At 42.8% G+C, this 27,232-nt stretch overlaps 2 protein-coding genes and 1 long non-coding RNA gene across 5 annotated transcripts in view; 1 reads left to right on the forward strand and 2 right to left on the reverse strand.

Annotated features, from left to right (window-relative positions):
* Positions 1-2,689, reverse strand: part of fermt2 (FERM domain containing kindlin 2) — a 54,749-nt gene extending 52,060 nt beyond the window's left edge. The window contains exons 1-2 of one of the 2 annotated variants that reach the window (XM_061842820.1): positions 2,438-2,689; positions 703-861 (exon numbers count right to left, since the gene is read on the reverse strand). In XM_061842820.1, coding sequence (XP_061698804.1) covers positions 703-859 — 157 coding nt within the window. In that variant the 5' untranslated portion in view covers positions 860-861; positions 2,438-2,689. The remainder of the gene's footprint in view (positions 1-702; positions 862-2,437) is intronic. The other variant, XM_061842821.1, reaches the window with a different exon arrangement.
* LOC133512848 (uncharacterized) lies at positions 746-12,711 on the forward strand. Its single transcript, XR_009798306.1, has 3 exons — positions 746-883; positions 1,149-1,266; positions 12,633-12,711. It is a non-coding gene; the product is annotated as an uncharacterized LOC133512848 (long non-coding RNA).
* ddhd1a (DDHD domain containing 1a) lies at positions 7,864-27,232 on the reverse strand. 2 transcript variants are annotated; one of them, XM_061842818.1, is made up of 14 exons: positions 25,871-27,232; positions 21,357-21,536; positions 18,460-18,561; positions 14,905-15,033; positions 14,474-14,621; positions 13,354-13,463; positions 13,145-13,251; positions 12,665-12,927; positions 12,112-12,187; positions 11,887-12,036; positions 10,927-10,991; positions 10,075-10,247; positions 9,787-9,987; positions 7,864-9,650 (listed from the first exon to the last, which is right to left on the reverse strand). In XM_061842818.1, exons 1-14 carry the CDS (start codon positions 26,553-26,555, stop codon positions 9,463-9,465), a joined length of 2,577 nt encoding a protein of 858 aa, XP_061698802.1. In that variant the 5' UTR covers positions 26,556-27,232; the 3' UTR covers positions 7,864-9,462. The 2 variants fall into 2 exon arrangements, with proteins under 2 accessions (XP_061698802.1, XP_061698803.1); XM_061842819.1 differs by lacking the exon at positions 18,460-18,561 and having other exon boundaries at positions 25,871-27,227.

Consider the following 27,232-nt stretch of genomic DNA (forward strand, 5'->3'; position numbering starts at 1 on the left):
TTTATTTTTTGATAATTTCCCATCCATCCATTCTGTTAGCCGCTTATCCTCACGAGGGTCACGGGAGTACTGGAGCCTATCCCAGCTGTCAACGGGCAGGAGGCAGGGTAGACCCTGAACTGGTTGCAAGCCGATTGCAGGGCACACCAAGACAAACAGCCGCACTCACAGTGACACCTACGGGCAATTTAGGGTGTCCAATTAATATTGCGTGTTTTTTGGGATGTGGGAGGAAACCGGAGTGCCTGGAGAAAACCCACGCAGGCACAGGGAGAACATGCAAACTCCACAAAGGAAGGTCCGGGATTGAACCCGGACCTCAGAACTGATAGGCCAACGCTTTCCAGCTGAGCGACCGTGCCGCCTTGTGATCATTTTGTTCATTTCTATTCTGCAAGATGACTTTTATTAATAACAGGCAGAGAACCCATCACATCATGTGGTAGTACACTGCTTGTGCCTAATGTTTGACTGATTTATTTTCTACTCTTGGTTGGATCATTTCTAGTCATTTTATATTATTTTTATTGTGCAAAGTGGTGATGATCATGAATTACAGCCGAGGGGGGAATCCAACAAAGCTTGAATATGCATCACAAAACAAACGCACCCAATCGAAGGTGTCAGTTATGGCCAAGCAAGTTTGAATGCTATAACAATAGCATAGCCCATTTTTTTATATGACACTTAGACATAACTCACCTAATTTCTCCACCAGTTTGAGCATGACCCCGCCGATGTGGATCTCACCGGTGACCCTCAGCGAAACATCGCGGTGGAGGTCGGTGACGTGCATCTTCAGCTCCCACGTCCCGTCGGCGTAGCAGCCATCCGGCATCCGGATCCCGTCCAGCGCCATTCCTCTCAACAGAAAAAAATTACAGTAAGACCCTTCAGATTTTGAATAGAGGAACCATTTTGGATCAAAGGTTAAATCGCTCCAATAAACAAGAGTAGTCTAGTTGTTTTGATTCAAATATTGCAGATTATTGAGAATCTACAGAGACATCAGTAATAGTGAAATTATCACCTTGATGAAATCACCTTTTAACTCTAAAAACCACTAAATGTCATTCTTTTACTGTGAAATTGATGACTGTGGCTTCAAGAACTGTCTGCGGTCCGCCACATTTACGCGTTTCCCACAGAAAACTTCACCCGCAATCATTTGGAGGGTCACGGAGGAAATCATAACACAGCGCAAGAACGATCATCATGAGGAGGAGGAGGAGGAGATGTCATACGGCGATTAAAGGTTGCTTCCAGGTTTGGACTAAGACCTAAACCCACCAGAACATATATAGTGAACCCTCTTGCATCTTGTTGGCATTCATAGATTTTTGGGCGAATTTATCCTCCGTTTGTCAGTGGCATCTTGGTTTCAAGGACATATGTTGAAGTGAGTTGAGGCGTTTCATTCAGACATAAATAGCAACAGTTTGGCGCCCTTTTCGGGTATCCATAGGATACCACAACTTTTTACGGATTTCTGTGATTTGCGCCAAGGTCCGGCCCCTTTCCTGTCCCTGCAAAAAAAAAAAATACTTTCCATAATTATGTAGCGATTCTTGGCCTGAGTGAAAATCGACCACAGACGTACTGTAGTGTGTGCATGGAAAATGAATAGTTTGTCAGGCTTAAATAGTTTTCTGTTTTAAATAAAACTTTACGTGTCATTAAAACGGGTAGGGGGGGTAGTTGGTGTATACCCCTTTAAATAAGCTTCATTAGAAATAGTATTGTTAAATTTAGCATTGTTCCCTCCTAACGTCGGCACAGTACTACAATTCAATACCGAAACATGTTTTTAAAGATTTAGAGAACAAATTAGATAGGGTGTCATGTTTCACTGTTAGTTTTAATGAGCAACTGCGAATGCCTCCATGCTAGGTCGCCGCCAAACAAGCGAAACAAAGTTAAACACCAAGAAAAAAAGACACCTAATATCGATTTAAAGGATTATTGTTGTATTTATAACGGTATAAAATGCACCCTGGTGTGGTGGAGAAGTAAAATAATAATAATAATAATGATCAAATGAGGCAATCTGTCACTGTTGAACGCGGGCTGGTCCAGGAGAGCAAAAGGGGGGCTTCGCCTGGCTAAACGTGGCCGGAAAAGGAGCCTCGCGCCGGGTCGAAGGGGTGGCACTTAGGACCCCTTTTCCAACTGGAGCTTGTTACCTGCGGAAGTGATTCACCTGTTGGAAAGTAACGGTCTCCGGCTACACGAGACACTTCCACGTACGCGGGGTGCATTATATAAGTGTGGTCCAGCACTCCAAGGGGCGCAAAAGTACTTAAAAACGGCGACGACATGGCTGAAACGAACCGGGTCGGAAAGTTGGATGCTAACGGCTACAAGCTAGGCTTGAAAAAAAAAAGCGGCATTTAGCGGTGAAAAGTAAACGAGATATTAAAAAAAAAAAATCACTCACCTTCACAATAAAGACACTCAAACGCTCGACGACACGATACAAAACTGCGTTGTCTTTCTTTAGAACATATAGGATGTGGGCTCAGGGGTGGGGAAGACGGCCCGAAAATAGAGAGAGGAAAAAAATCCCGACGAATGACCCGAGAAGAAGTGCAGTATTCCCAAGCACTTTTCCAGCAGGCTCGGTCTTAATGGAGTCCAGGCGTCCGATCTTCCTTCTCTCCTCTTCCTCCTCCCCCTTGTTGTCCCCCCCCCCCCCTCCTCCTTTTCTTTTCCAGCATGAAATCACGTCATTGCTCCAATCCCACTTTTCCTCTCCCTCGCTGGCCACCGTGCTTCCTTGTAAGCTCAAGTAGAAAAAGCGAGGAGACGATTTTTAAATGGACTGAAGGAAGGAAGTGAAAGAAGAAAGTCAAAAAGTTGGGTACAGTATGAGAAAGAAGGGGAAGGGAAGATGGGAGAGAGGAAGAAATGAAGGTGGAAAAGAAGTATGATGAAAGGATGAGTGGTCGGAGGGTGGGAATTAAGGATGTTGGGAAAAGAAAAGAGGGTGATGGAAGGAAGGGCAATATTAAAGGATGAGTGGAAGATGGGGAGGGAGAGAGGAAGGAGGGATGGAGGATGTTGTGCAGAAAAAAAATAAGGGAGAAAGATGAGAAGGTTGGAAAGAAGGGAATGAAAAAGGAAAGAGGAAGGAAGGATGGAAGTAAAAAAGGAGTGACACAAGAAGGATGGAAACAGGAAAGAAGGGAAAAGGTACACAATATCTATGAATTATGTTCTATGATTCTTCTCTGAATGTTACATTGGAAAAAAAAATGAATTGGATGACGGTAGCGGCAGCGTGGGATCGATTTTCCCGCAACCCTTGTGAGGATGAGCGGCTTGGATAATGACATGACAATTAATTGGTTGCCGGCGGCACGTAAAGCGTAAAGCTGGTAAAGCGTTGGCCTTACAGTTCTGAGGTCCCGGGTTCAATCCCGGCCCCGCCTGAGTGGAGTTTGTTTATTCTCCCCCGTGCCTGTGTGGGTTTTCCCTCCGGGCTCTCCTGGTTTCCTCGCACACCCCCCCCCCCCCCGACACTCTAAATTGCCCGTAGGTGTGATTGTGAGTGCGACTGCTTGTACCCTGCCAATGGCTGGCGACCAGTCCAGGGTGTACCCCGCCTCCTGCCCGTTGACAGCTGGGATAGGCTGCGGCACTCCCACTGCGACCCTCGCGAGGATAAGCGGCGAAGAAAATGGATGGATGTCTACCCCCCACCCTAATGAGGCCAAACCTCAACAAATTGTGGTATGTGGGCTCCCTCTACTGGTACACAAAAGAATCAGTGACTAATACAGTTCAGTTGTATTTAACTTTAGACATTGCGACGTCGCCGAATGGAGCGGAGTATTTTTTTTTTTGCACTTGGGTGTAAAAAGTTTAGAGCGCCTGCAGAAAACGTGCACCGTCACACTTTCCCTCCCGCGTCGACTGTTTCCGGTTCACCGACAATTCCTGCGAGCGAGCGCGGCGGCCATAAATGGAAACAGCAGGGGAAGCATCCTGTGAGCAGATGGCTCAATAGGAGCCATTCTTCTCCCCCCCCCCCCCCCCCCGACCCCCGCGAATTAATTATACTTCACCGTCCTCTCCTGGCCCGGCGGGGAACAGTTCTTCCCGGTTTCAATGTTTTATGAGTTTTTCTCCGGGGCCCTCGCCGTGCAGATGTTTCACGGCCACAAGGAAGCCCATTGACCGTTTAGAACACCGCTTGGTTGTTTCCCCTCACGGCGAGAGCGGTTGGAGCTCGGAAAAGAATCCCATATCGCAGCGGGCCCCCCCCCCAAAAAAAAATGCATTCTTTGTCCTCAAAAAGTCAAGACATCCTACGCATTTCCACAAAGCCTTTCAAAGACGGTATTTCATTTGGACAATGGCAAGCTTTTTGCAACTTCACACCTCGGCGAAGTTTAACTATTACCATTTCAAAACGCACACGTGTGAGATTTCTGCTCGGTGAGCAACTACTGTTCTATTTGTTGTTCTTGCGCCATTGTCACGCTTTCTCTCTTTGTTAAAAAAAAACGACAGGGAGTTGTCTCCAACGTACACGGAAGCGTGTTGCGGCCACACGTTAAACTTCGATAAACCTCTCCCCGACAGATGTTTTTTTTTTGTTTAATATGCATTGTTCTCAAATGAGTCGAATGCGTGTTAGAAAAAAAAAACACAATTAAACAATCGGTCACACAGAGGTTTACGTAGGTTAACGTGTGGCCACAAAGTGTACGGGGGCTAAAGCTTTTCCCAGCGGTTTATTTTCTCTTTTTAAATATGCATTGCATATTTTTAAAAAAACATCTGTCACGGAGAAGTTGACCGAAGTTTAACGTGTGGCCGCAACACGCTTCCGCGTACGGGGCCTGAAGTTTATCCCGGCGGTTTATTTTTATTTTCTTTTTTTAAATATGCATTGGACTCATTTGAGAACAATCCATATTTAAAAAAAATAAATATATATCTGTCATGGAGAAGTTTACCATAGTTTAACGTGTGGCCTCAACGTGTTTCTGTGTACAAAGAGTCGACTCGCTGCATTTTTCCCCCCCAATCATAGTTAATGAGTTTGTGTAAAAATATTGGCATTTGTATTAAAAAAAATCTGAGTGGCTCCATCACTATGTAGGATTTATTCTTGATTGAGAACAGATCCAGCAACGAAGTATTTGTATGCATCCAGACTTTTCTACTCTTTCAAATTCTTCCGTATCAATCTCAACGACTTACTCACCAGATCCATGTGTAGATCCAGTTGTCCAAGACAAGGGCAAGCGGGTTAAGAGTCCAATTTCTTGTCGGGGAAAACATCGACTTCGACATTAAATATGGGTTCTCTATGCCAAGTGTGTCTCATTTTTTATCCTACGTACCGTTGTCAAGGCCCGGGGGCTACATCTGGCCCGCCACATGATTTTATGTGGCCCACAAAGCCAAATCTAGAGTTTCCATTTCCACGATTCTTGTAAAAATATGTACCAAAATTTCAAATTGTCATATATTGTAAGTGAACAAGTTGAGATATTACAAGCATTTTTCGTGTTAGCAAACATGAACAATAGCTGAAAAACCCGTTGCCCTTGATTTCTGATCCCAAAACTGGTTCATAAATTTAATGTGTAAATATAATGAGGCTGTTTATGGTTATAAACTGCAACTTGGCCCGAGAGAAAAATGAGTTTGACACCCCTGTTCTAAACGTTTAACGGTATCGGACGATAGGACGTATTTTCGCGTCGTCTCCAACCGACTTAGCATTGAAGAACGCTTTGTTTGACCGGCACTTCCGGCCAGTGACGTGAATCAATGACGTAGGTGCACGATAAGAGAACAGGTGGAACAAGTAGTTGGAAGGAAGGGAATGTGGAGGAAGGAAGAACAGAATGGACTGATGGGAGGGTGGAAACAAGGATGACAATAAATAGAAGGATTAATGGAAGGATGGACGGTAGGAAAGCGCACATTAGCATTAGCAACATTAGCTAAACACACCTTTGGGGAAATGTGACGCTAACGGCGCGTTTTTAACCAGGTTGAAAAATTGAAACGAGTACTTTTCCTTGAATTCCATTTGTCCAAAACGTAGCAAGCGATCGACAAAAAAACGACAGATTCTGATTAATGGCTTTGTTCCAAAATAAGGAACACCCTTTAATGACAGGGGATAAATAATAACAGTGCTTTGGGTGGAGGTTAGTATCCATTGACAAGACATTTGTTATTGCAAAAAGCAGGGCAGGGAGAGGTCATCAATCACTCTTTTTTTTTTTTATACACATCTTTCTTTCCATTCCATCAAATGACACCTATTGCTTGATTTCAAACATAATGTTTAGCTTACTGTGCCTTTGTTCATAAAAATACGCTATCGTTGTCAAAATAAAGTCCAGTGCTGTGCTTAAGATTTATCGTCAAGAAAGGCAGTGCGGCTTTCAGTCAACGGGACACACACAACTGAACGACGACATGACCGGTAGACAACAGTGCATCAGCCCTTGATTGTGCAAAACAGCACAGAATCTTCGCTGTCCTTTCAAGACAGACTCGTGTTAGTTTAGCGACATGAAATCGGGGAGACGTTTCTATCAGGAGTAGACTCACGACAAAGCCCCAAATGCTCAAAAAAAAAAAAAGCCTCAAGAATCCATGCCATTGAGGTTCAAATTAGCCATTTTAGGGTCATTTGCGCTTTTTTCCAAAGACCCGTCGTTGATATGTTGCCCCCAAACTCAGTTCAGTGGAGCGTCGTGATATTTGGTAGCCATGTCGATCAGGAGGGGACTCAGAAAAAGTCACATTTTTCAGCTTGGAGCTTTCAAATTGCCAAATTTAGCCCCCGCAGACCATTTCATTTACCAGATGAAATTTGGGAGAGAGGTTTATTGTGTGTAAAACCATTTTCGTTTTGAAAAGTTTATCAATCATTTATCCAAACTCGTACTCGACCTTAAGTCCAATGGTTACCAAATTTAAAGGGGAATTCCACTGGTTTGTATTAAGAATGTATCCGATAGGTCATGTAATATGTACTCTATTTTTGACGACGTGATGTTAAATCATCTCTCATTTCATAGTGTTTTGAGAATATTTTTCAATCGACAATTACGAATTTTCAGGGGCGCTGCCATTTTCGTGAGTCACATGACCTACGTGGGCGGATGTGACGTGTACCGCGGGGTTCCAAACGCTCGGTTACATGGGACACCATTATGCCAAGCGCTGATTTCTCAGATTTATTCTCATCTGTTGAAGAAATAGCAATATCGGTTGATCGGGAAGACGGAGGAATACTTCCAGACACAGCCGTTAGCGGCACAGCCGTGAGCGGCTCGGCCACTCCGTTGCTCCGGAAGTATTGCCGCTCACAGCTGTGCATGGAAGTATTCCTCCGTCTTCCCGATCAACCGAGCCGCTAACGGCTGTGTATGGAAGTATTCCTCCGACTTCCCGATCAACCAATACTGCTATTTCTTCATCGTATGAGGATAAATCCGAGAAATCGGCGCTGGGCATAAATGGTGTCCCATGTAATTGAGCCTTTGTTGCGGCTCGTAACACGTCACATCCGCGCACGTAGGTCATGTGACTCGCGAAAATGGCAGCGCCCCTGAAAATTCATAATTGTCGCTAAAAATCTTCTCAAAACACTACTAAATGAGATCACTTTGCCAAAATAGAGTACATATTACATGACCTATTGGATACATTGTTCATGCAAACCAGTGGTATTCCCCTTGAAACTTCACATACGATATAAACGAGAAGGGCGACGCTAAATTGCTCAGGTTTTGCGTTTTTGTCATTGCGTGTGGGGTGGAGCATGCCGGCAATGTTTGACGACAATCCATAAAACACGAAATTATAACAATCCCACAATGTCAGATTGTGATCAAATATCCCTTGATGACTCAGAGGGAGCCCCGTATTGGCAGAAATGTGATAGTACTTTTAGACATTGCTAAAAAAAAAAAAATCATATAATGCCCCAAGTGTATCTTCTGTCCCTCTAACGATATAACGTTTGGCTGGTTTCAAAAGGCAAACCAGAGTATTCCGACAGGCAGCTGTGTTACAAAGGCTCCAGACTGGCTTGTACGGAGCAATATATACAAGAAGCACGGGTGCTTGAATAATTAGGTTACAGTAGTTCCCAGGTCATCCTGGCTCTTACACTATTAACGTACTTACAGTGGAACCTGTCAAATGGACTGTTTCATCATGAAAAAGTGATGATAAAAATGGAATCATAGGGAAATGGAGGCCTGGGTTTTAAGTAGTAAACAGTAATCCCTCACTTATCCATTATATTTGTACCCTATCATCCATTATTTACTGAAAAACGCACCAATTTCCATTTTTGGGGCTCTCAACAACACTCTGTGATGCCACAAGATGGCACCAAAGCCGTCTCTAAATAGGAACTGGTCTCAAGGATGTATGTGAAAGGGATCTCAACTGAAACACAGTTTGGGGAAGACCTAAATTTAGCCTGGATTGTTAGCAGAAGTTACGACTTTGCACTGTACTTCTGGTGCATTGTTTATTTCAATCAAATCACACGGAAGCCATTTATCGGTAAGGGTAATATTATAATACAAGGTTAATTGGTATTAAATTGTTCAGTTTGTGTTTTATTTACAGTTTTAACTATTAAATAGACCCCATAGGGACTGATCAATAGTATTGGTTTGTGAAATTATGCAATAACATTTTTTAAAGATTTTTTTTGGGGGGGGGCTCAATTATTCACATTTTTTCACTATTCAATTCTCCAAAAATAGAGGGGAATAGTTGCATATTTATCAATTACTTATTCACAGGAGGAGCAACTATCGCAGTGCATGGTAACAAATCCCATATCTTTAAATTTCCATTTTGTTGCATTTTGGTGATTACAGTGAAAAATGTAAACAGTTATGTAAAATATTGCAAATTTGCTTTCCAGTGTACCCTCTTTTTGAATTTCCGTTAGCCCACCTATGGTGTTTCACATTATGTTAGCATTGAGCATTGAGCTAGCAGCCTTTTCTCAAACTGAATTATAAAATGTGTAAGTATGTACGATTTTATGATTTTAACATGGCGCTTAAATATACAATATTGTTTTATGTGTCGGTTTTAAAGGAAACTTCAAGTAGGCGTGACGAAAATGTTGAAGTAAGCTTTCTTGGCATCTTATTTAGAAGGTATCTTCATTTAGTTTTTAGATGAAAAATTGTATACAACCCACATTTTCACCTATCGTGGGTGGGTTTGGAACACTATATTATGATTTCCCACGATGAAAATTAGTTTTGGTCCACTTTGGAGGTTCCACTGTACTGGAATGAAACTAAGTCAGCTTATTAGTTCACAGAACTGGATCATAGGAAAAATATCTTTGTGCATAAAAAAAAGCAAAAAAACAAGAGAATAGTTTTTTTCCCATTCTAAAAATCAACAACAACAAAAAAAATACTGACAGGGTGAGGTGGAATATGTTCAGTCAGGTTCGGGGGTGTCTCCTCCCGGGTCAGATGGTGTCTTCCTGTGCTCGTATATGAAGGTGAGCAGGAAGAGGGCGATGTCGTGCGAGCACCAGTAGCCCGTGTGCGACGTGACGGCTGACCAGTAGCGACTTTCCACCAGGCCCTCGCGCAGCTCAAAGTCCATGCGGCGCTCCAGCTCCACTGGAGATGCACATAAACATCTTTTTTTTTTTTTTTTTAATGCAAGCCTGATTTTTATTTATTTTTAAGTGTAAATTTTAGAGGAAAAAAAATATATAAAACCTGGCATTTTTTTTTTTCGATTCTAATTACTCACGTGAGACGTCCGCAGTGGGCGAGGTGGGCCGGGCCAAGGTGGAGAGGCCGTACGCCGACTGGCTCTCGGTGCGTTTTTGCTGCTCGTCGTCTTCGGGGACGGGCCCACCCTCCAGTCCCACGGAGACGGAGGGCTGGCTGTTGGACCGCGAGAAGCGGGAGAAGAGGATGCCGCCGATGCCCTTCCCGATACTCGCTGCGCCTAAAGTGGAAAAGAGAAACAAAGAGGGAAAATTAATTTATCATACGCAGAATAGCGATGGATGATTGGGCACTCGTAACATCTTACCCAAGATGCTGGCCTTCCCTAAATTGGTGATGGACTCGCCATAGTGTCTCCGGGGGAGAACAGGAGACGTGCTCGGACTGGGGATGCTCTCTGTGTCCGACGTCGGTTCCTTGGTGAGGTTGAGGAATGTGGGCCGCACCTCATCATAAGGTGCCGGGTTGGTGGCACTGCACCTGCAAAGGTTTCATCAACTATAAATATACACCGGATATAAAGTCAACAAGCCCCTGTTCAAATGCAAGGTTTTTGTGATCTAAAAAAAGGGAGAGGGGAGCAAAATAATTTCAACCCTTTTCCCACAACCAATATGATCGATAACATGTACAACTTAATTGGAAAAAAAATGAGTATTTTAAAGAGGGGAAGTAAAAATGGATTATGTGGTATGTTGCTGGGAATGTGGCTACGTTCTGGCTTACCAGACCGTGAGTAAAATATCTAGTGTGCTTTTGCCTCGCAAGGTAAAAAAAAAACTGTGTGCTACTGCATGTGGTCTATGACACTGTAAGAAGTGACGGCAAAAATGTTGAGAAAAGCATACGAAAATAGAGCTTGAATGTGAATTGATTAATTTTGAAACACAGTCAGTGATAAGAGGGTGTGCGGACTTGCGCAACTACATAATGTCAGTTGTTTATTTTTACTTACCATTCTAAAATATTTTCAACTGAGTTGTAATGGTGGCAGGGCAGATTAATGGTGGAAAAAGTTTCAAAATGATATTTCTTGCTCTATTTCCCCCCCACCCACCCACCCCTCATAAAACCAGACATTTGAACAGCGGCATGAACACTATTTATAGCCACTGTACATTCATTCATTTATCTCGTGTTCGTGCCACTTCAGTCTTACCAGTGTATTTGCACTGGTGCAACGTTGCTGTAGTGTTTGAGGATGAGGGGCTCCAGTCTGTAGGCCTGAAAGGGAGCAGAAAACTTGAATTAATAACCCGTCAGATGAAATTTTGGAACATTTATGGTGATCAGTGATGAACTACAGTCTTTTCTCAATTTCAGTCGTTCTTGTCTAATAGTCTAGAATTTGTCAATTTTTTATTTATTTGTTAATTTACGCCGTGTTCAAATCATAAAATCGTACATGCATACAAATCATATAATTTAGTCTGAGAAAAGGCTGCTAGCTCAATGCTAACATAATGCGAAACGCCATAGGTGGGCTAATGGAAATTCAAAAAGAGGGTACACTGGAAAGCAAATTTACAATATTTTATGTATTTATTTACATTTTTCATTGTCATCACTAAATTGTAACAAAGTAGAACTTTAAAGATATGGGATTTGTTACCATGCACTGCGATAGTTTCTCCTTTTGGGAATAAGTAATTGATCAATATTTTTTCTTATGCAACTATTCTCTATTCATCAGCTTTTGTCAATGTATTTTTTCTAGAATTTGTCAATTTAATAATTAAAAAATATCTTCTATTTTGTATTTTTGCCCAATATTATGCCAATTTGTAAAAAAAAAAAAAAAAAGTTTCATATATTTTTTTAATGATCGGATTATTTCTATACTTTCTACTATTTGCGTACTTTTTGTGACCATACTTAAATTACTTTCGAATATTTCATTTTTGTCTACAGTTTTGTCAGGCCAGTTTTAATTTTTTATTGTTTTGCATCTAAGATTATGGCGCTCTGCATTTATTTTTCTTAAAACAAGTGTGTGACAAAGTCTATGATAAGAGGTGATAACAGCTACTGCCTGTTGTATTTTTTTTTTTAAATTTCTAACCTCTGATATGAGGGGAGCTGATAATTTCCAGTCTTTCAAATATTTGAGCAAACTGACCACAGGGTCCGTCGGGTGGAAGACATTGAAGAGGCGACTGCAGATGGATGTGGGAAGAATGTGGTCTTGGTGGCAGCTAGTACCGGGCCGGATGCCCCTCAGAGCCAGAAAGACAGCCAGAGGAGAACCCATGCAGAAGAAGTTTTCCACCTAAAAAAAAAAAAAAGAGATTTAACTTAATCAATAACATCAACTTTACCTGCAACATCATTGACATGTACAAACCTTAAATTTGAGTGCGGGAGGCGTTGATGGTTTGGAGGCTTCTAGTGTTAAAAGTTGATTCTCCAGCTCTCGTAACCTGCAAACAAATATACTGTAATTTCCGGCCTATAAGCCGCGACTTTTTTCCACACGCTTTCAACCCTGCGGTTAATGTGGTGATGCGTCTAATTTGTGCATTTTTTTTTTCCTAACGGCCGCAAGGGGGCACTTGAGCGGAAAAGGTAAGAGTGAGACCGGTGGAATATATGTGCCGAGGAAGTGACTTTTATCGGTCTGGCCCTGTTAACGCTGCGCTAACCTGTTACTGCCGTGTTTCAGTGATTTTTACCAGTATGTTTTTTTTTCTAACCGGCCCTGTTAGCACGGCGGCACTAGCATTAAACTCTCTGTGTACTGTCTTTCTTTGTAAATATCTCGTGTTTCAATGTGGGCACTCATGGAAATTCTAATAGCAATAATAATAATAATAAACCTGTATCGAAATAAAAGCCCATTAACCTTCATTTTCATCACTCTCATAGCAATTTCAATGGCATTAGAAAGACAGTCATACCGGTTCCTGGTGTGGCGCAGTTGCTCCAGCAGATGCCTCTCCTCGTACGACATCCAGTGCATGTGCAGCTCCTCCTCCACGGCGTGGTGCTCCTGGAGGCAAAAGCGCACGGGGTCCCAGCCTGTCATGATGTCGTACGTGATCACGCAGCCAAGGGAGTGAGACACGATTGACACTTTGCCTCCCCTCTCCTCGAACTCGGGGTTGCGTGAGCAAAACAGGCTGTACAGTCTGTTCAGCTCCTGTGTCAGTCCCTTAGTGATCTGAAGTAAAGAAAAAAAAAAAAAAAGTCATGTGACTTCTTGCCTTGCGCACATCCACTTGCTAAAAAATTGTGAGATGTACATGACTGGATTATTTCCTTGGACTTTTCAGTTTGCCCGCCTCATATGAACACACTTGCCAAATCCTGCTCTGAATAAACAATATCATACATTCATTCTTTTTTTCAACTGGTCTATAAGCATGCGTGTGACTTACCTCATCACGGTAAAGAGGACTGTTGTAGTACATAATGTCCATTGCACTGCTGTTGAGAAGGTCTCGCAGACCCCTCAACTTGTCTGGTGTAATGGAGTCCACGGTATCTAAACAGAAACAACCCATCGTGTACAAGCCAGGTAGGGGCAGCATTTACTTACTATTGATATTTAATATTAGCCTTCTAAATGCACAAGAAAATGACTAACCTCCATCCAGAGCCAGCTTGGAGCGCCACTCCACAGGAAGGAACTCCACATGCTCATCATTGTGCTCCAGAAAGTGCTTCTCCTCCATCTTCCTGACACCTTCCCTCAACCTGAACAACGGCAAATAGGATGTAGGGTGTCGAACTCATTTTTGTCGCGGGCCACGTTGTAGTTTCAGTTTCCCTCAGAGGGCCGTTAGGAATGTGAAACCATGAAAATCTTTCACCTCATCATATTTACAGATGAAATTTATGAGCTAGTTTTATGATCACAAATCAAGGGTAATGTGTTTTTGAAGTATTGCTGTTTGGGCACAGAATATTGCTTGCAATATCTCAATGTTATCATGTATGATATGACGATTTGAAACTTTAGTACAGATTTTTTTCACAAATCACGGTAGTTGGTCATTTGCGGGCCAGATAAGATCATGCAGCGGGCCAGATTTGGCCCCCGGGCCTTGAGTTTGACACATGCAATGTAGGGTATCACAGAACACACTGCATTATACTTTGAAGGCTTGGCTGTGTGAAAACAACAGGAAATGGTTTGACGCGACACATTGACGTTTCCTCTTTTGGTGAGGACGGGTGTTGGAGACTAATCCCGATGTAACCAGTAGTTGGACTTAAAGTGCTCCGCAGCTTGACTTGGTCTACTTTACCTGCTTAGCCGGCCTAATCCTCAGGCGACAGCCTGACTATCTTTGTGACACACAAACATACGTCTTGGCCAATGTAAAATCCTCAGAAACCTTTTTTTTTTTTTTTTTTTTTTTTTTACAAACGAACCACATCTGAGCTGTAAAAGAAGGCCTTCGTCCACATAGTGCCTGTTACTCAGTATTAGACAGGGTGTGGTATTACCAAAACTTTGAGGACTTTTAAACCGTGACACAACATCCGACAGTCAGATCAATAGATGTCTGGCGATGCGTAAAATGGATGAAGTGATAGTGTCTAAAACTTCACCTCCCGGTCCCAGTAAAATGATGCTGTCCGGTTTCTGTTACAGCTATGAGAGTGAAATATTGTCAGGCTTCCTTCCCCTACATCCCACAATAGGACACCAGCTCAAAATATCTGGTTGAAAGGCCTTGCAAAAGGGGTCTAAAACTCACATTCCAGTGTTTTTGATAATACGTCCCTGGTCCATCTTCTGCCCGATCCCATGGACCACAAAGACAATGTGTGTAGTCTGAGGGGGTCTGTCCTCTGGAGAGGCTTCCTCCACGTAACCGCGGTGCAGGCGAGTTCCACTGCTGGAAGCTGGAAGAGAACAAGGCAGGGTTGGATTTGTGGTTTCACGCATTTAGATTGTTATGCTATGACCATGGACCTGTTGTTTGGCAGTACTTCACACAGTGTAGCTATGGGATCTCTATTTAGATCTACAGTCATGTGCTATGAACAAGGTGATAAGCACAGTGGAAATTTCTGTTGACTGGATTGGATTAGAAAGGAATTCAAGAAGGATTTTGACTCAGATTGCAATCATCACACAAATCAGGACATCGAAACTATGGTAACTAGTTCCTGAAAAAAGACAGACCTTTGGAGAAGCCCAGTTTCTGCGTCACAGTGCGAGCGATTTTGGACGTGGTGGCGTCACTGTAGAGGTAGACCTCATCCACACTGTGCCAGTCCACATGGGTACGACTCAACTTCAGGCTGTGGATGGCTGCAGAATCAGGAGGGTGGGAAGAGAGAGGATTGAAGGCATGTTAAGAATCATGGTAGCAACGTGGTTTATCCGGAAAAGAAAGGTAAATTCAGGAGAAATTAGGAACAAGACTGTGAACTCTTGCTTTTCTGTCCCACGTTGACGTGCTTGTAATGTGGTGACAGAAGTAAGGAAGAGATACAAAAAAGGAAGAGCTGAAACGGGCCGACTGTCCTGGTATAATACGCCCTTTAAATGTTCTGAACTGCACCAGAGAGCTTATCGAGATGGGATTGATGGGAGACTTTGGCGGTGGTCCAATAGTTCCCTTGTATCGCATTGAACCAATCTGTGGAATGAGGGCCTTAAGAACAGGGTGAAGGATGGCAAAGGGGGAATGCAGTAAACGCGATGCCGACTAACCATTTCACACAAAGAAAAAATACACCATAATGCATGTTTTGGAACTATTTTGTTCCCAGGGATGGGGGTAACAACCTACAATTTGGTCGATTCATGTTTTCTTGACACATTCCAGACCAAACGGGGTGAATTACTTCTCCGACCTCAGCGAGATGGCTGGGAGTTTTAACAATATCCAAGTATTCAAAGAAATCACAGTTCAGAACATTCAGAGAGCTCCACCCAATGTGGAACTAGTGGAGTAGAAACGGAGCCACATAAAAAGGTTTTGTCATAAGGTGCAGAAGCAGAATATAGATTGTAGGTCTACAACACCACTCTTAAGTGACACTCTTCTACCACATAGGTTCTAGTTTAACTTCTCAAACTTTTTTAATGATAAAACTTGTGCTCAAAGAAAAACATAGGAAATGGGAAGTTCCATGAAGTCAAGATACAAGACTTAAGTTTTGCTAAATGCACCCCAGGACCACTGGAAATTAGAAAAACATCATAAGCTCTGAATGGAAATTGTATTGAGCTTCCCCAGTCAGACGCTGATATGACATGCAAATTCAGAACATAATCAGCAAACTGATGGGTTTGCTCAAGGGTGGTGCACTTCCTGTTATAGTGTACGAAAGAAAAGGGGAAGACAACGTGTTGACTGGACTGGTAACCAACAATGAACCATTCAAAATTTATTTGTTTATAATCCTTTGCTAACTTGTCCCTGAACAATATAATGGGCAAGCAGTAAAGGGGAACGGTGAGGAAGAGAAGCAGGTGTCTAAGTACCACGGTCATGGGACTACCTTGGACATTCTCCAAGCATTACAAAGGCAAATGTGGTCACGTTGGTGGACCACAATTGAGAGGAAGTCCTTTGTGGAAGCAGAAGTAGATTCCAGCCTGCTGCTCTCAAAGGCTAAATAACATGGATGTCACTTGGTGGCTCCAAAGAGGGGAATAAAATCATCTCAAAAGTAGGCTGATGGATAGGCTTTGAGAGACGGTTTACTATTTTAAGACAGCCCCAGCCTCACCTATGTTCACGAGCTTTGGACAAGATTGGAAACTGAGGCCCCTTTGTGTTGCCGTGTTGAACTAGACGTCTGCTTGTTGTGGCAGATCCAGCCAAAAGGAGATCTTGAGGCAGACCTGGAACACAAAGGAGGAACTATGCCTCAACGCTGACCTAGGAAGACCTCGTTATCCCACCGGTAGAACTAGAGGAGGTGGACAGAAAGCAGGAATCCTACTCTCTGGTGACTCAGATACCAGCAGGTACTAGGCTTGGGACTGGAAGATGAGTCCTCCATGGGTGGATGTTGGGGCACTCATCAGGAATCCAACCCATGGCAGTTACACAAAAGGTAGTATTAAACTACTATGTACTGTAACTGAATTTATGCAAGTAACCTAAAGAATTTGTCTGATAAGAGGACATAGCCCAGAGGCCTCTCATTTTCATCGAGGCTCAGGTGGTCCAGAAGTAGGTCAGTCGGCTGTAAAACAATATTCAACAGCTCTGTAATGAAGGGCCACAATGGCTCCCCTGTTCAGTTCATCCCATGTATTTCGATCTCAACCAAGGTCTTGGTCATCTTTTTTACTATAGAAAAGGGAACCTGTAACAGCAGTTCATTAAAGCTAGGATGCATGAGAGCAAGTACAGGTAGCAATGAGATGAAAGACATTTTGATTTGTGTTCTAAGCATCTGTTCTACATGTCATGTTTTATGTGTGCGTTCCACCTGACGTCAAATATACACTATACAATGGATAGCCAAAAGTATTTGCTTACCTGACCTGACTCACAAATGAACTTAAGTGACATCCCATTCTGAATCCATCGGGTTCAACATGATGTGGGTCAACTCTTCAGGTAAGCCTTTCACCAAGGTTTAGGACTGTGTTTATGGGACTTTCTTTTTATCATTCTTCTAGAAGCGCATTTGAATGGTCACACACTGATGTCGTACAAGAAAGCCTGGCTAAAATTCATCCCAAAGGTGTTCTATTGGGTTGAGGTCAGGACTCTGTTGAGGCCAGTCAAGTTCCTCCAGACCAGACTTTCATCTATTTCTTGATGGAGTTTGCTTCGTGCATTGGTGCACAGGCATGTTGGAAGAGGAAGGGGTCAGCTTCATACTTGGAATGCAGACGCATTCAGACCTACTTCCACTAGCCAAGGGGCCAAAAAGAACTCCTAAAATACAACACCACATCATAATTCCGCCCTCATCCAAACTTTACACTGAGCACTGTGCAGTCAAAGAAATAACATTCCCATGGCAACCACCAAACCCAGACTGTTTGATGAGGAAGCATAATTTGTCACACCTCTCCAATGCTCTACAATCCAGTCACGGCACATTTTACACCAGTCCAACAGACTCTTTGCATTTAACTTGGTGATATATGGCAGCTAAATGGGTGAGCTAATACTTTTGGCAATACAGTCTATATTGAACATCTAGTAAAATATTCGAGTATTCTACATGTCACATCTGAGAAAGTGTGCTCAATGAAACATCATGTAAATTTGGTCTCAAACATACCATTTTATCGAAGTGTATTACGTGGGAGCTACTGAATCTGATGTCCACACACTGTGATCTTATCCATCAATATTCAACACCAAACTTGGGAGAATGGACATGGAATTGTAAAAAATCTATACCTGTGTTCAACAGGTCGTGTACAGAATATGTAAGCAAATATTACATGTCATGTAGACCAGGGATAGCCAATATCACCATGATTTATGCAAACCAAACGTAGGAAAATGACAGAAAGAGCAGGAGCACCATACTTTAGGTCACAGCACAAAAGGAGAAGTTCTAGCAACTAGGCCCGGTTATGGGTACAATGGACAACTGAGCCTAGGACTAGATCTAAATATTTGGTCAGTAAAAAAAAAAAAAAAAAAAAAGGAATTTAGTCTCACAAAAATCAAAGCTCTAAAGGAATTAAGAGGGTAGAACCTACTGGGTTAAAGAGTATGAAAATTTGCATTTGTTTATTTTTTTACAGTACCTTGGCAGCGTTTGCGCTTGTGACATGTCGCTCTAGCGCTCGTCTGATATCCGCTCCATTTGAACAGAAAGGGGAGGTAGAACGGGGGCAGGTGGGAGAGGACTAACAACCAGGAGAGAGTGAGTGACAGCCATTGACACCGCCTACCCCGGTCACCGCCGTCGGTCAAGTAGCGTTGCTATCAGATTACGACGGGGGTCATGATAAAAACAACTCGGGATGGTTGCCGACTATCATGCCTGACTGTCTGTTATGCACCGCTGCTTGACACATGCGAAAGATGACCAAGGTATGACTGTAGAAATTGGGTTATTACTGGACTTAGCAATTAGCATGGTATTTGCACCATATCCTAAAAGCAAACATAATAGCAAAGCAATTATATAGTGGTACCTTGATTTAACAGTGCATCAATTTATAGGTTTCAAAATTATGAGCCATTATAGGGTCATTTCTTTGCTCTGGGTTGCAAGCACAAATTTGAGGTACAAGCGGGATTAACATATGCATACATCTGACACACGGATACTACAGTACATATAGTAATTACAGTTTATGAAGTCACTATTTTGTTACTTTTTATTTCTCTTATTCTTTTATTTCTTTTTATTTCTTAATTGCTGTTACGCTACTCATCGCTGTGCTGTTTGCAACGGCCATGGAATGAACCCTGCGCAAATAAGAGAAAATTGGCAAAAACGTTCCATATTATAGCATCTATAACCGTCTATAGATGCTATAAGAAGGCTCCAAAGGACTGCTTTTGTCAAAATGAAGGTTCTCAACTCATTTCAACAGCACCTCTTTCATTCTTACTTGAATTTATTGAGAAAAGATTATCATTTGCAATGATGACCTGGCTACAGACACCAGAAGTATTAATATTGCTTTAGCCTGAGCACAAAACAGTAACGAGGTAATTTGTTTTTAGTCCCATATTTTCTGCACTATAAGGCGCACCATCAATGACTGGCCTATTTTAAGACTTTTTTCATATATAACGCCCACCGCATTATAAGGTGCACCGTCGGCTTTTGAGAGAATTAAAGGCTTTTAGGTGCACCTTATAGTGCGGAAAATACGGTAAATATCTGCTGATACATGGGCATCCCCAAAAAATTGTGAATGCAGCACCATGAATATGCAGGGATTAACCCGATAGCTGCGATCTATTAAAAACACAACGGAAATGGTGTTTTCTTTTTAATCAGTGGAAACTAAATTCATTTCAATGGCAAAAATTGATTTGATACACAAGTAAACAGACTTTCACGCTTGGTCAAGGCATGATATAATCTTTCAAGTCAAAGTAACGCTGTACTGTAAGTTAAAGGGCACAGATACATCGAGAGGTACGATAATCGTAAATGTGAATTGCACTCCAAAAGTCTGGTCAATGTAAATTGCAAGGAGGTATCTGTGTTTGACATTTTAAAATTAATACCCTGGCATTTGTTAGCCAAATCAGCAGGTTTCGAATATTAGTCCCGACTAAATCATTGATTTCCGTGCGAACTCAGCCGGCAGTTTTTGTAAATGTCAGTGGCGTCTTCCTTGGCTGAGGTGAAAAGGCTGACGGTGAAGAATTTCAAGACCTGCTGAGTACACAGGAAGTAAGCCATCAGGGGGAGTCTACTGGGCTTTTAAAGCCATTAAAAGAGTTGACGGGCTATGTGAAGATACCCAAAATGCAATCAAAAAAATAACTATGCGGGTACATCACAGCTGTTGAGATTGGTAAATTTACACAGTGAAGAAAATAAGTATTTGAACACCCTGCTATATTGCAAGTTCTCCGACTAAGAAATCATAGAGGGGTCTGACATTGTCATCCTAGTTGCATGTCCACTATGAGAGGGATAATCTAAAAAGAAAAATCCAGAAATCACAATGTAGGATTTTTTTAACGATTTATCTGTGTGATACAGCTGCAAATAAGTATTGGAACACCTGAAAAAAACAATGTTAATATTTGGTACAGCAGCCTTTGTCTGCAATTACAGAGGTCAAACGTTTCCTGTAGTCGTTCATCAGGTTTGCACACACTGCAGGAGGGATTTTGGCCCACTCCTCCTCTAACCTCTTCTCTAGATCAGACAGGTTTCTGAGCTGTTGATGAGAAACAGGGAGTTTCAGCTCCCTCTAAAGATAGGGTTTAGGTCTGGAGACTGGCTAGCCCACGCCAGAACCTTGATATGTTTCTTACGGAGCCACTCCTTGGTTTTCCAGGCTGTGTGCTTCGGGTCATTGTCATGTTGAAAAATGCTGACTGAGGGAAAGAGGTAGTTCCCCAAAATCTCACAATACATGGCCACGGTCATTCTCTCCTTAATACAGTGCAGTCATCCTGTCCCATGTGCAGAAAAAAAAACCAAAAACATGATGCTACCACCCCCATGCTTCACAGCAGGGATAGTGTTCTTGGGTTGGAACTCATCATCCGTAAACATTGTTTTTTTCAGGTGTTCAAATACTTATTTGCAGCTGTATCACACAAAAAAATCATTAAAAAAAAACAATCATATTTTCTGATTTCTGGATTTTTCTTTTTAGGTTATCGCTCTCACAGTGCACCTACGATGAAAATTTCAGACCCCTCCATGACTTATAAGTGGGAGAACGTGCAATATAGTAGGCTGTTCAAATACTTATTTTCTTCAATGTATGTAGGTGAGAAAAGCTCCGTCTCAATAGACATAAGTTTTGCTTTTTCGGACTCACCACTGATTTGTTCATAGCACTAGTTATTACCGCATGTAACGAAGTTAACCAATATTGTAACTTTCCTCTTTGCCATCACAGGTACCCGCAGAAAAAGCTAAAAAACAACGCAACAAGCACAACAAAAGCACAGCTTCTACTGTACTTGATCTATAAAGCGTACAGTAATGGCTTACCGTCTTTCCCGTCGACGGTCCTGACCACCATGTCGCTGGCGTCAAAGGTGTCCTGCGTCTGCTGTCCGCGGAAATGGCTGAGGTGCTCGCATTCGATGAGGTCACTCTCGTCCTCCTCTAGGGGCAGCCATGTGCCGTCGATGAACCACTGACCTCGCAGCACCGGAATGTGGTCTTGCTCTACAAGACAAAAAAATTCATTTCAAAAGGTGAATATCATAAGGTGGCTGCACATACCTCTTAATACCACTTAGTGTTGTGTTAGAAATATGTATGAAAAACACAGAGCCTACAATGCAGACTATCTTGCTATAGGTTAGCATTGCAACTGTTAGCATTTGATAAATTCTCATTGGAATTTGTACCATACTACAAGGCAAGTCAGGTATTGACCTGCCTTTCTACCCATATTGAAATCTTCCTAGATGTTAACATACTGTTAGCGTTTGAAAAAATTACCCTCAAAGGGTAAACAATAAAACCCTTGGGAAATTTGCCCTAGCACATTCTTGACTCACGTTGCTATCTTGCTATATGTTAGCATAAATCTGCTCGCATGCTACAATTTCACAAAAAAAAAAAAAAAAAAAGACTGGATGACTCATTGGCCACCAAAACTGAAGTCGCCATCCGCCATCTTGATGCTCCCAAAACAAACATGCCGACATGTGCATTAATGGCCAATTTTCGTGGCTGTGAGAAAACATTGCACTGGTAAATTAGAAAGATTTACTTTGACACTGTTAAAGTTTATTTGTAAAGGGTTTTTTTCTGATTAGCTTAATTCACTTGAACAAAGCTTTGTTTACAGTTGTTGTTCACTTATCACTCTCTGCTTCACCTTTATAGGTAGACGTTTTTTTTCGCGAAAAAGCGATGTAAATATTTTCCCAAACTTCATCACTGGATAAGCAAGAAAACAGATTTTCAGTAAAATTCTTGATGAATTTCATAATACAGATCTCTGCAAATTGAATTTGATTTTCAAATGCAAGGATAGTGGTATACATTTTCTGCCTGAAATGGGACGTCGCAGAGACAACAAGTGAACAATGTGTTTAGCATGTATTTTCCCATTTTTCCAAAAATATACCAAACTGATTTACTTAAAATTTAATGTTTTTATGACAGAAAAAAATACTCAAGTTTTTTGCTATGTTATGATACAGTGATTCACAGCGTATTTTGGTAAAAGTTAACATGTCACGGAAATCGGGCCCTCGGTAATATGCAAGGTTTCTTGGTAGTCACATTATTATATGTATTTCCTTTGCACTTCGCATTTTTTGGCTTACTAAGTCGAATTAAAAATCCTTCATGTTCCCAGAACTGAAAAAATGTCACCCTGACGTGACCAGTTTTAATTCTTCATGCCAAACTTTGAGAAAAACACCGCCATAATCTAACCCGTAAACCATGTCCTCCACATGTTTTGGGAGTACCAAGATGGCGGCCAACTGGCTTCAACCATCGACGTACCACTCGATGTGTAAAACCTTAATAGCCATGACTAATATTATGCCCTTGACTACTGCTTATGAATCAGGCTACTATATGAGGAAATGGGTTTTACGTTGGTGCTGAGCAAAGTCTCAGTAGCTCATGGAGTTCAGCCAGCTGTGATTAGTCCCGCACATTAATCAATCTCCTGCCGTTGCAAATAACGATGACGAGGAAAATTATAACAAGCACTATTTAAACAAAGGGCATTACTGGGAATTGCTTTCTTTAACAAGGTGAAACGTGAGACTGATGATGTACGACCGCAAACGGCGCGGCATGTTAAGTCATAACAAGACGCCAGCTGGCAGGGGAACGCCACAACTCGGACAAAAATGTGCACAAGCTTGTTTGTTAAGCTGCTCAGCCCGAATACGATAATAATGCTTTGTGTATCTCCTCACCAAATGAATACATTTTTGCTTTAAAGTTGAAATACAAGGCGGCACTGTGGATCAACTGGTAAAGCGTTGGCCTCACAGTTCTGAGTTCCGGGGTTCAATCCCGGATCCGCCTGTGTGGAGTTTGCACGTTCTCCCCATGCCTGCGTGGGTTTTCTCCCACATCCCAAAAACACGCTACATTAAAAGAGGACTTTGTCGAAAAAAATAGGAATGGGAGCACACGTTAAAAGTTAGTAGAATAGGGTTCAGTGTTTCTTTTAATGCCAAGATTATCCACATATTTGTATTTGTATATTGGAAATTATGATGGAAATTCTTCTCTCGCTCAGACATTCCAATGAGCCCGGCTGGGAAACTGACAGCCAATCAGCGTTTGGTACGTCTGCAGTGCTTCCTGTTCCGACCCGATTGCTTGTGGGTACGGTTTCACCGAACAGAGAACGTCCACTGGCATTTTGCGAAAAATATTTATAAACAAAACAAAAATAATTATATTAATTAACGATAATAATAAGAATTAAATTACCCCACGGGAGGTTAAAGAAGGACAAATTTGGGGGCATTTTCTCATTGTTGTTAGGGTTTGGGGCACAACACGTCGGCATCTTGGTCTCGTGAGAAAGAATGGACTGGAAAGCTAAGCACCGGTGACGTCACAGGGGGCGGGGTCAAGGACGTTTCTTCCGGGTCTGGCTGTGAAAGCTGGCACATATCCAGATATTGCGTGGATTTCAAAAATGTCCTTTGTTTTCAAACATTTTTTCAAGTAATGTCCAAAACATGGACAATAATAATATTACTTCAGATTGGAGGGTTTATTGTACATACAAATTTTGGACAAAGTCCTCCTTTAATTGGACACTCTAAATTGCCCCTAGGTGTGATCGTGAGTGCGACTGTTTGTCTCTCTGTGCCCTGCGATTGGTTGGCGACCAGTTCTGGGTTTACCCCGCCTCTTGCCCGTTGACAGCTGGGATGGCCTCCAGCACTCCCCGCGCCCCTTGTGAGGATAAGCGGCAAAGTAAATGGATGGAACTTGAAATACAATCGTGCCTTGAATTACACGGTTAATTAGTAAATGACTAAACTCGTAGTTCGATTTACTGCTGTATCAAGTACATTTTCCCTGTTGAAATTAAGTGACGCGTCGAACCCATGAGAGTAATTCGGGGTCTTGTTGCTGCTGACTTGATCAATGAAAACACAATCGTGTTCGACATGGTTGGTGTCCCTATGGAACACTTGTATGTGTTCAATAAAAGGACAATGGTGGTTTTGGTGGAAGTCTTGAAACTGTGAACTTGCGCAGGCCATGAATGTGTGTCTATTTTATGGGGACATAGGTAATTGTGTTCAAAAGTGTGTGTGGGACCAGCACATTTGCTCAGGTACCCGCAGAGACGTGCACCTGCTGGTCTTTGAAGGGTCACTGGGGAAAACCGTGCAGCAGTAAGAGTCTCGGTCAGGACAGTGGGAACTGTAATCACAGTGGGGGTTTTAAACAGGCCAAAAAGAAACTCTCCATGTTTCCACCACAATTTGGTAGATTCCTGCAGAAACATGCACCTCTTGGACTTTCAACAGTCATGGTGGAATACAGAAATAGTGAAATAATCATAAATGTGTGCATGGATGCTGAATAGTATGTTAGGGTTAAGAAGGTCAAAGTGTGGTATTAGTACCACTTGTCTCATCGTAAGTACGAACAAAAAATAAAAATACATTGAAAAAAAGCTAGCCCAGTATAGTACATCCATCCATTTTTCTTTGCCGCTTATCCTCACGAGGGTCGCGGGGAGTGCTGGAGCCTATCCCAGCTGTGGACAGGCAGGAGGCAAGGTACACACTGAACCGGTTGCCAGCCAACCGCAGGACACAGAGACAAACAGGTGTACTCACAATCACACCCAGGGGCAATTTAGAGTGTCCAATTGATGTCGCATGATTTTGGGATGTGGGAGAAAACCGGAGTGCCCTGAGGAATCCCACGCAGGCACGGGGTGGGGGGGGGAGAACATGCAAACTCCACACATGGAGTGCTGGGATTGAACCCGGGTCCTCACCTAGTACAGTGCAGTGTTGTTCATTTATTATTTTGTAAAATACTTTTGATAGTTAGTCATTTTTTCTCAATTTAGATGCAGTGATAATATTATGACATGTGCACGTTATTACAGCGGTTATAAATATAATGAGTGCATGTTAGGATCCTATTTTGGATGAATTCGTACTTATTACTACCGTATGTTGCTCGTGGTGATGGTGGTACTTGAAGGGCATTATCAGTGATTTCCAACCTTTATAGAGCCAAGGCACATATTTTACAATTGAAAAATCCCACGGCACAGCGACAAAAATAAATGTCACCAAAAATGTATCAATTAATTACTGTATGTACTTCCTGCCATCCAATAGAAGGGGATTTTTTTTTTTTTTGTTTTGTCTGGCATTGTGCCTCACTGGCATAAATAGATGAATAAAGATACATTATTTATCGGAATAAATGTTTTTTTTTTTTAGCAATTACATAACATTGGAGAACTTCCCACCGCACACTGTTTGGGAATCACTGCGTGAATTGGTTTGGAAAGTTCGAGAGCAACAACTCACGCTTCCAGTAAACAGGGTAGCATCCTCTCTCTCTGACGTCCACCTCATAGAGCCCCCCACGCACGCACACGGGCTCCACACAAACGTCAGAGTCCTTCTCGTCGGTGCTCATGGACGGCGTGGACGTGTCTCCGACGCCGCCAACGGTGCGGGTCTCCGCCGTCACTTCTCCGTTGACTTCCACCGCAGGGCCGCCCGCACCGGGGCCGAACTCGCTGTACTTCCGATACATGAGTTCGATGTTGAGCGAGTCGTGCCCCACGAAGGGCTTCCACGTCTTCTTGTCCTCCTTGTAGAACCAGCGCACCTCCTCGGGTCCCAGCTCGGCCACCACGTCGCCGAAGTGGTGCCTGGCGCTGTTGGAGCGCGACCGCTTGCGTCTCTCGAACAGCGGGCCCTCGCCGTTGACGTCGCCCACGTAAGGCGAGGCGGCGGGCGGGCAGCTGAGATCCTCCAGGAGACGAAGCCCGTCGCGGTCGTCGTCGTCGTCGTCCGGCGCGTCCAGTCCGGGCTGGACGGACGACATCCCGGGCTGCGCCGCTTCATCCATCGGGCTCATGTCGTGACAGCACTCGCACTCATCGCTACGGAGCGAGTGCCACTGTTTATGATTATTATTAGCCGGCGTCTCTCCCTCCGCGGGACATTGTTTCTCTTTTAAAGACGTCACGTCACAATTGTTCATAACTATTTGAGCCCCCTTAGCATCACTACTCCGGCTGCAGCTAGGTAGCTAACGAGCTAGCCCGCTGCTAACGAAGCCGGTAGAAGTCCGACGTTAGCTTCGAAGCGAGTCCTCCTCACGGGTCTGGGTCAACTTCAAACCTTTTTCTTTTCGCCTCGAATCTTTATTCCATCGCGCCGGACACTTTGCGGTTGTCACTTTTAAACGTCCACGCGGAGTTTTCTTTGGGTGAATTCAAAGGCGGCAATCGTGGTCATAATGAGTGGAGCCGAGTGCTTGCGCGTTCGCGTTTTGACAGCTGACGCATTGAAACGAGAGCGCGCACGTCGAAACCACGCGAACAGCCGACGTCGTGTTCTGACCGCTAGATGGAGACAAAGCTCAACCAATCGTGACCGCCGCGGTTTACAACTGCTGTAACACATTTGACCGACAGATGTCGACACAGACCGTTTGATATCGTGTTACCGTTTTATATTTTGCCCACAAACTAAGACTAAAATTATGGAAGCACAAAAATATCATCATAGAGCTCTGACATCACTATGTTTTGTTTAACAAGAAAAGTGGTATATTTTCAATAATGCAGTCCATTTTTTTAACAATAAATTAAACTTTACTGAACAAAATGTATATAAGAATAAAGGCCTATTTTGGAAATTCACCCATTAACTTTG

The sequence above is a fragment of the Syngnathoides biaculeatus genome, chromosome 15, assembly GCF_019802595.1.
Source record: "Syngnathoides biaculeatus isolate LvHL_M chromosome 15, ASM1980259v1, whole genome shotgun sequence".
NCBI lineage: Eukaryota > Metazoa > Chordata > Actinopteri > Syngnathiformes > Syngnathidae > Syngnathoides > Syngnathoides biaculeatus.